Here is a 10,118-nt window from a genome sequence, read left to right as displayed (position 1 = left end):
GACAACCATTAATCCTCAGAGTGAGCAGCAGCTCACTTACACTCAGTACTCCCTGTGGAAAGAGCTGGTACAGGCTACCTATGATGACCTCATGCAATCCTCTGGGAGTTCACCAGCACCAACCTATAGGGATGCTGAAATCAGCCTGCTCAAGCAATGTCAAGCAGAAAGCTTCCAAATGGAGCTAAAATCGCTGCAGGATGGCAAAGCTCTTTCGCCCAACAGCAAGCTCAAAGCTCTTGCCCCCGAACTCGATAAGGTGACAGGCCTCATACGAGTTGGTGGGAGGCTTCGGAACTGGCAAGGTTCTCTTGAAATCCCCATGCACCCTATTGTGTTGGATCCTTTACACCCAGTCACCAAACTGTTGATCAAGGATTTTGATGAGCGTCTTCTCCATGCTGGTCCTGAGCGCGTCTTTTCTGAAATCCGTAGACACTACTGGATTCTTCGTGGGAGGCAGGCAGTAAAACGTCATCAAACATCCTGCCCTGCCTGTCATCGGTGGCGATCAAACCCTAAAGTCCCCCTTATGGCCGACCTTCCATCTGCCCGTCTTAGGCTATTAAGCCCTCCATTCCTTTCCACAGGAGTGGATTGCTTCGGCCCCTTCATGGTCAAAATCGGACGCCGTAATGAAAACGCTGGGGTGTGATATTTAAGTGCATGACCACCAAGGCAGTGCATCTTGATCTCCTCAACTCTCTGGACTCTGATGCATTTCTTCTTGCTCTCAGGAGGTTCATTTCCCGCCGAGGGAAACCTATGGAGCTGCATTCTGACAGGGGCACAAATTTCCGTGGTGCTGAAAGAGAGCTTCAAGAAGCATTTCAGGCAATGGAAGCAGAACTACAGAAGAAACTCTCTGCCTACCAAGTCACTTTCAAGTTCAATCCTCCAAGCTCCCCTCATTTTGGAGGTATATGGGAGAGAGAAATTCGATCAGTGAAGAATGCACTTCAAGTCTCAGTTGGTCATCAACCAGTGTCTGAGGACGTACTTACCACTGTGCTGACAGAGGTTGAAGGAATCCTTAATTCCAAACCTTTGGGATATACCTCCTCAGATGTGGCTAGCCTGGACCCAGTTACCCCAAACATGCTGCTCATGGGGCGGCGTGATTCCACCTTACCGCAAGTGACTTATGCCCCTGAGTCCATGGGGCGGCGTCGTTGGCGCCAGAGCCAAATCCTTGCGGATCAGTTCTGGTCACAGTTCATCCGTGACTACCTTCCCACCTTGCAACCACGGAACAAATGGCTGACAGCTACAGCTAACCTGGAAGAGGACATAATAGTCCTTGTCATGGATCCTCAACTGCCCCGAGCCCAATGGCCCGTTGGCAAGATAGTGAAAGTCCATCCCAGTCCGGATGGACGGGTCAGGTCAGCGGACATCTTGATTCAGGACCGGACATACACCAGACCGGTTGCACGGCTCATCCCATTACCCTCCTTGCCCCCTTGACAACATCACAAGAATTCTGGTTTCAGTCACAGCAGCTGGGCTCCTGTGGGGGCGGCTGTTGTGAATTCCCTCATGCTGTGTATGGCAGCTCTCTGTGGGTTAGAAAGTTACACCCAGAATGTCACTCATCTTCCTGCCTGATTGGCAATTGGAGGCCAATTGGAGGCAGGTGTGAGCCCAGGCCAGTCCTCCATATCTAGCTCTCACACAGAGCTGAGAACTCTTTGTCTCCCAACTCATTTCTCTTGCCATGCGTCCCTGACATAAAACCATGGCTTGGATGGGAGAAATGAAATAAATCTCTGCTGATGCATCATATGAACATTGTCTCAATGCCTCTTTAATTTGAGACCCTCAGGCGGTCAGCCAACTTCAAACCCAGAGAAAATGTATAATATGCTCTGCCCCACGAACAACAGATTCATATGTTCCATCCGTCTTTGTGTTTTCCTGCTACGTTGCTCCAACTCCTCCATTTTGCTTTTCATGAGTGCCATTTCATTAGTTTCCTCCATTTCCGTTTTCCTCAGTGATTCCATCATGTTTGACAAAGATTCTTTATCCATGTGAATTGTAGAGATGGCTTCCTCTTCATCATGTTCAAACATGTAACGCTGAGGTTTCTTCCTTTCTCTCTGAGGATAGGTTTTGTGATCTTCTGATCCAACTCCATGGTTCCCACATTGTTCAGGGGGTCAGTAAATACTGACTATAGTATTACACTCACTCAGTCACCCATCAGTGCACTTTATGGGGAACACCTGTACACCTGCTTATGCATGCAATTAGCTAATCATGTGGCACCAGTGCAATGCACAGGTCAGCAGCAGAAGTAGAAGTTCCTCATGTTCACAACAAGCATCAGTGACTTCGACCGGTTGTTGCTGCCAGATGTGCTGATTTTGAGTATTTCTGAAGATGCTGACCTCCTGGGATGTTCATGCACAACATCAGTCTCCAAAGACTTTAGAGAAGGTTGACACAGAATGGTGTGAGAGGGAGGGAGGGGACAAAATCACATACAGTGCTGCGGACAGAAAGGACTTGTTGATGACGGAGGTCAGGGGAGAATGACCAGACTGGTTGGAACGGACCGAAGAGGCAACAGTAACTCAGCGTACTTTATTAGGGACACACTATTACTACGACTACGGCTCAATGTCAACCTGGCTACCAAAGTGACATTCGGTAGCCGGTCGACATTGAGCCTTAGTAGTACGTAGTGTGTGTTCATAATAAAAATGCTCGGTGAGTGTATGTCCGAGCTGATTCAGCATTTGCCTGACGGACACGGGAGTCGGGGGTTCATGTACACAGTGTTCTGAGGAGTCATGTTCAGATGGTGACTGGGCAGGAGGGTGGTCATCTGCACACGTCCCATAATAGCCGGGTACAGAAATAGACAAGTCATCACATGAAATCAATAATGCCACTTAAGATACGACAAACTGGCCTCACCCCAGGATTATCTGGACACTTGGCAGCGGATTACTGGAATAGCTGTCATCCGGGATTGAAGACTAGAACGATCGCACCGCGGTTATTCGCCTCAGCCAACAAGTGAGCAGTCGACGTGCATGTCTGTCCGGACTTTGACGTTTGAGCCAAATGTGAAGGCATTTCGTCAAGGTGTCACTGAGATATGGCGTTACCGAGCTTGAAAATGGCGTGATCAGTTCATCGTTGAGTCCCAAGTGGACGTTTTGAGGCAAATTAGATGAAATTCCATCAAGGCATTCCTGAGATATCGCATTAACCAGCTGGGAAATAGCGTTCGAGAGGTCACAGTGACCTTGACCTTTGATCACCGGAATCGAATCAGTTCATCCTTGCGTCCAAGTCGCTGTTTGAGCCAAATTGGAAGAAATGCCGTCAAGCCGTTCCCGAGATATCGCGTTAACAAACTTGGGGAAGGCGTTCGTAAGGTCAGTGACCTTGAACTTTGACCACCAAAATCTAATCAGTTCATCATCGAGTCCAAATCGACGTTTGAGGCAAACTTGATGAGATTCCGAGGCGTTCCTCACATATCGGACGGACGTACATCAGTAGAAGAAAATCTGGGGAACCTGTTAGAGGAGCTGAAGTTTCATAAAGGGGAAGCATGCACAAGTCTGTGATAGTATTGAAGAGTGCTTGGCTTGCCTCTCAAGGACTCAACAAATTGACAGGCACTGCCATCATGTGGCCATGCAATGAAATGTCACAAGTAAAATATATTTCTCGCTCCAACACAGGCAACAACTCTGTATGAAAAGCATCAAAAGTATGGATTGAGATCAGTGCAGGAGACGTATCATTTAAAATGTTGATTATAAAACATGTTTTCAAAAATGTTCCATCTTAAATCATCGATGAGATATTGCCACTTACTGGAAAATAAAGCGTGTCCAGTCTGTTAAGCACTCATAATCAATCCATGTATATTGTTCTAGATCATTCACGACACATGCACGTTCTAAACAAAAATGGTTATCAAAATTCCATATCAGCCTGAGAATTTCAGTGAATTTTTACACTTGGGCTTGTGTTTATGAATTCTGCTATATGGCATGAATAAATCATTTTAATAAATCATTTGAGTAATGACAGGGTTCCCACACCTTCAACATCAAATTTAAGGACTATCAAGGCCCAATCCCCCAAATTCAAGGACCCAACATGGTATAGTTTTGAGACATGAATCAAGGTTAATCACTGTTTAACACATAATTTTTTATGAGAACTAGCAGAAGCTCCGACAGTTAAAAAGAGAGGGTTGAATGTGTGAACACTTGTCAACTGCACTGATAGTTGCAATTGCAAATGACAGAAATCCACTGCCTGCAACGCTCGTTAGAAAATACTTTTTCATCTGTCGAGAGCTGGAGGCGGAGCAAAATCTGACCCAGGTGGCCTCCTAATTCTCATGCAGGAAAACCCCCAAATTGAAGCACTTTCAATGAGACATGTCTATTTTCAAAAACCTTTAATGCCTTGATCATTTCTCAAATTCACAAACTTTCAATGTTCTCAAGGAGCCGTGGGAACCGTGTGATGAGATGAGTGAAGATGTGAGTTTAACATGAGCATAAATGCAGGCAGCTCTACTGCAACAACTTCACAAAGTTAGGTCAGCACACACACTATGTTATTGGGCTGGAAATAGGAGTAAATGAATGTAAATGCAGACTGAGGAAGACCTCAGCAGCAGAAGATGATACTTAGTTAGAGAATTTTAGCAAAATGCTTGGACCATCTGTGAAAAATTTTACTACCAATAGCTTTCTTCACCAATGTGTTCTTATAGGTGTCTAGAATCACCTCTCAATTAGTGCAAACCCAAATCCTCGTGGAAAATCCTGATTGATTATACACTGTGCTTTACATAACAATAACCAATATACCAATATCATATGGTCAGGGAGACATTTTTACTCAAAAATAATGTTTGGAATGGATTCAGCACCCCTGAAAACCCCTAGTTAGACACCCCACAAGTTCATTTTAGACTTTTAATTTTTATCATATTTTTCACCCAAGCCCTCGGGGCACCTTAACTTTGATTGGCTCTCCAGGATTTTCCACAAGGATTTGGGTTTGCACTAATTGAGAGGTGATTCTAGACACCTATAAGAACACATTGGTGAAGAAAGCTATTGGTAGTAAATTTTTTCACAGATGGTCCAAGCATTTTGCTAAAATTCTCTAACTAACTGGGTTGTCCAACACCCCAACTTCAGCACAGACAAGTGCAAATCATCAACCACAGAGCTTGGTGTCCAAATCCCTATTTGTGAAGATGTCTTGGTGACAATTACTCTTAGGCCATGTTCAGACTAGGAGGCCAAATCTGATTTGTGAACTTTAATGACCTATTAAATGATGCTATCCAGATTGGTTTTATGAGTCTGGACACTCCAAGTCTGATTTGTGTCACTTGTCCCAAACCACATATGGAGGTGTGGACACACAGATCCGACTTGAACACTTGCCCAAATCAGATTTGCGGCAGTGCGGACACACTCCCAAATCAGATTTGGGAAACCAATCAAGATAATGATGACTAATGACTTTAGCAGCAAATCGGATTTGCCTGTAATGTCCTTGCGGAAGGCAGACAGAGGGGTAGAAGGTTCTGAGGTGGAGTAAAGGTGTTGCTGCTTCTTCTTTGGCACTGGGTATGTTGGTTAAGGTGTTTTATTTATTACGTTGGTGAGTGACGGGATGTACGTGTCACTGTGTGCCTTATTGTTAATGTTTTTGTTGTGTACTGTACTGTGTATGTGTACTGTGTATGTATGCTGCTGGTCTGTGTCCAAGACAAATTTCTCCCTTGGGAGACAAAATAAAGTAACCTTGAACCTTGAGAACATGGCCTTAGAATCAAAGATTTTTTACCGGCTGGTAATGGTCATTTATTAAAATGGTTTTGAGTAGATTCTTGGGTAATGACAGACTCAAATACTGTAGCCTAACTGATTATCGAATATGTCACAACTGATGATATAACTTGAATAATGTGGCGGTCAGTCTTTCAAATTTTCTTTTGAGAATTTATTTGCATGCAAATTCTTCTGTAGAACTTGGAAGACAAGCTCAATGGCATAATACAACACGCTTTACAGTATCTTAGAAAAAACACTCAATCAACCCAACAGTGTACAAATTAACTTGGAATAAAACCCTTAAGATAAAGCTGTAGAACAAATATTTCAAACAGCAGTCGGCCTACATGAGGATTCTCCAACAAGCGCTGGTCCAGCACCGCGAAAGAAAAAAAAAAGAGAGTCACCATGGGAGAGATTTGGGAGCTCGGAAATTGGTCATGAGGTTGTTGGTGGGGTTTGCCTCCAGTCTGCAAAATGAGACAAAGTACAAGTTTACGGCAAAAATAACCAAAAAATAACAAACAAAATGATAACGACCACAGCTGAAATGGAGCAGTCAAGTAGGCAACTAACCTTTGATTCAAGACTGTAGATTGACCCCACACAAATGGAGGAGCCGCATCGTCGGCTTCTGCAAGAGGAACAGCAGAGTTAGCTTCACTAAAAGCCCATTTAGGAACATCTTCACACTTGGGCAGCAAACAACCAATGACCATTTAAGCGCTCATTATACTCGAGCAAGGCTCCTCGAGGTGGAGCTCCGCGAGTCACGTGTGGACCTCGCGCTGGGGCAGATGCTTTTATACTCAGAAGTGATCAGCAAATTATTGTACAATGGGAATAGTGAGAACAGCAAAAAAAAAAAAATCGCAATGAAACGCTATTATGTGCAGTACTGAGTGCGCTTTCACTCTCAAACAACCGTACATCAGCACATGAAGGAATCACCAAACTGGTTTTTACTGAATAGCCGTTTCAGTTCTCAGCCCCCGATAGCCTACTCTGTGCTGCTTTTAATCTCTCTCAATCATGCTCTCAACACAACACATTTACTTGGTGAAATGACTAAAAACGAACAGTTGCAAATCAAAGTTTAGCCTACCACATGGGTCAAGAAATGTGGTGAAAACACAGCTCAGTGTTCAGGGCTCAGTGGCTCGAAAGAGGCCATGTTTGGAGAGAAGCCGTGCGGAGGTCGCGCTGTGAGAAAAATCTTCAGGTACGCGGTGGGCGGCCTACGGAGGTCGCGCCCAACACGTTGACGTCATTTGACGCTTGCGGCCCTCGCTCCTCCCCCGCGCCCTTCACGGCACAGCGAGTATAAAGCAAGCTTTAGTCTGACAACAATAAGGCTGGAGAGATACTTGCTTTTAATGACACGTTTGCATGCGCATGGTGGCTGCCTCGTGTATCCTGTGTCCGTTTGGAGCGTACGTACACGTAGCGTTAATTTCACAAACGCCTATTTAAAAGCAAGTATATCTCCGGCCTAATGGTCATGGTCATGTCACGACTAACTCAAGATATTCTCTAAGTAATATATCATAAATTGTATAGCCGTTCCAAGTGGCTTTTAGTAAAAAAAAGAAAAAAGGTACATTCAGCGATGTTTTTGTGTTAACATAAGTGTTAAATATCTATATTCTGACAGCAATCACTGAAATAGAGTGTTTGGTCAGTGACTTGAAAACCCCAAACCCCCTGCTGTCCTCTGTCTCTCTCTCCTGTAGTCCTGCATGCAGGGCGGACGTATCTCTGCAACCGTAACTCGTTGGATTCGGGGTGAAAAAACACATATAGCCCTTTAAAAGCATCGTGATCTGAGCTTCCGTTTCCCAGAAAATGTCAATGTCTTTTCTCTGATTGGATAGTTTATGGTCTGCGCCAATTTTGATCCACGGTAGCCTCCCTGTGGGAGTCTTGTTTTAATTAGTATTAGTGCCCTAATTACCGGTAGCCTATGTATTATTGCACTATTTTATGTCCTAATGGGTTTACTGCATGTGAGGGGATTGTATGAGAGTTTCTTCTTCTCCTGCTTTGTTCTGTGTGAGCGTTGAATGGCAATAAAGTAAAGCTTTGAAATGATGGAATCTCAGAACTGGAAACGTTATGATGAATTGAATTATGACCTTCATCCCAGTCTTCAGTGGAGGTGGGGTTTGTCCAGGTGCTGACAGGAACCTGCCATCTATCTGGGCCAGCTACATCTCCTCCTGTAAACAACAGAGCAGAATTAAACTCAGAAAGCAGAAATTAACAGAGTCAGAATCTGCAAGATAAGAGGACCTTACAGTCTCCAGTCCTCACAGATCAGATAAGAGGACCTTACAGTCTCCAGTCCTCACAGATCAGATAAGAGGACCTTACAGTCTCCAGTCCTCACAGATCAGATAAGAGGACCTTACAGTCTCCAGTCCTCACAGATCAGATAAGAGGACCTTACCGTCTCCATTGTCCACAGTTCTTCTGTCCACACAGGTTGCAGTATGGTGCATCAGCTCATGTGGGGCGACCCGGTGGCGAGCGTTAAACGGACAGGTCTTCATTCCGTTGGCCAGTTCGGGATGATTCTGTAACCGTCATGAAAAGGAAAATCCAATGTTGCATTTTCAGTTGATCTTCATATATTAAATGCTACACCCCCTGCATTATTATTCTAGAACGAGTGGTTTAATTTTCGGTCTGTTGCAGTAACCAAACACAGCCACCAACTACTCCCAAGCGCTACTCACCTTCGCGCACTTTATCAGATGGTACGGCATTCGGGAACCCCGGATCTGGTGGTTCTCGTCATAGGGACACTGCACAAGTTTGTCTGGGTCACCGCCTTCGATTTCATCTTTTAATTAAGGAAGACAAATAAGAAAAAAAAAATCCATTATCGCTGTACTAAAACAGATCCCCATCATAGGCAGGTTCAGTCCACCTCAGTGGTTAAGGGACATTTAGTTTTGAGTTTTAACAGTTATTGAGAGTTGATAACTAAAATCAACTCTCAATAACTGAATGAATACCTGCAAAAATGTTCACAGTTTTCGGACATGTGTGAGAATTATGTGCAAAATTGCACATAATTGTTGGGCAGTGGTGGCTTGTGACCGGAAGAGTTGTCGGTTCAATCCCCAGGACCGGCAGGATAAATCTGGCTGGGGAAAGTGAGAAGGCAGTGCTTGGCCCTCCCTCATTACCACCACCGAGGTGCCCTTGAGCAAGGCCCTTAACCGCGACTGCTCCAGTGGAGCTGCTCAGTGTCCAGCAGATCAGACTGTGGTTGTACTGGTCAGCTTCCAGATATGAATGCGTGTGTGAATGTGAACAGGGCGCTCCTGAAAAAGAGAGCATTGCTCTCAGTGAGACTGCCCCCTGTATAAATAAAGGTAGAATAAATAAATAAATCAGCATTGTTTTTCGGGGGAGTTCTCCTTTGTCTTATGTCAATCTGTTGAGTATGTGGATGAAGATTGTGTGTTAACCTACCCTCCTTCTCCATTGTAGCGGGTTGCATCCTCTCAGCAGCAGCAGTCCTGCATGGACTGCTAGTGGATCCAAAACGGTAGGTGGTCGACATCTCGAGGTGGTTATCACTGCCTCAAACCTGTTGAGCCGGACCGTTCAATAATGTTAACCTGACATGTTGCTAGATGCACAGCTACGTTCTACACCCTTCAAAAATATACTAGCCAGGGGTGGGCAATTATTTTTCATGGGGGGCCACATGAGAAACCCAGATTGTTGCTGGGGGCCGAACAAATATTGTCATGCCGTAACCCAGGAACTTTGATGATAGAGAGGACCACAAAAAAATGTCCTTGCTACCAGAGCGCCAGATTTTGCTGAGCGTTGGGGGCTGAACGGCGCCGGCGCAATTTTTTTGGGGGCATTTGAAGTCAGGTTTAGAGGAATACCTCATTTTAAATTAACAGTTGTGATGTCATTATTCAGTCTTAAACACCAATATTTGATCCTTTTCTCACTCACTCCTATGTCATTAACTTTTTTGACCACCTGCCAATATGGCTGCTATATTTTATAGTTACCAGCCAATTAGAATTTCCACTAGCCAAAATGTTTTTCTTTAAATAAACCAGAATATGAGTGTGTTAATTTAAGCATAAGTATCAGTAAGTGGCCCGGGATTCTCAAAGCCTGTGTTGAGGGTCACACGAACAAAAATGCACTCTTGAAGCTAAATAAATCCAAAACCAACAAGTTAATTACCGTAAATTCCGCATTATAAGCCGCACCGGACTATAAGCCGCAGCAGCAAAATTGACTGTT

The 10,118-nt window shown here is 44.5% G+C and overlaps 1 protein-coding gene across 1 annotated transcript; it reads right to left on the bottom strand.

Moving 5' to 3' along the window:
* Nucleotides 1–6,237: 6,237 nt before the first annotated feature.
* Nucleotides 6,238–9,408, bottom strand: gtsf1 (gametocyte specific factor 1; the record flags this gene model as incomplete). Its single annotated transcript, XM_083656470.1, has 6 exons — nt 6,238–6,304; nt 6,411–6,468; nt 7,970–8,053; nt 8,284–8,410; nt 8,573–8,679; nt 9,318–9,408. The coding sequence occupies 6 exons, from the start codon at nt 9,406–9,408 to the stop codon at nt 6,238–6,240; spliced, it is 534 nt and encodes a 177-aa protein (XP_083512596.1).
* Between the last annotated feature and the right edge of the window lie 710 nt (nt 9,409–10,118).

This window comes from Poromitra crassiceps (assembly GCF_964638095.1).
Source record: "Poromitra crassiceps genome assembly, chromosome: 20".
Taxonomy (NCBI): Eukaryota; Metazoa; Chordata; class Actinopteri; order Beryciformes; family Melamphaidae; genus Poromitra; species Poromitra crassiceps.
This window is presented reverse-complemented; position numbering and strand designations above follow the sequence as displayed.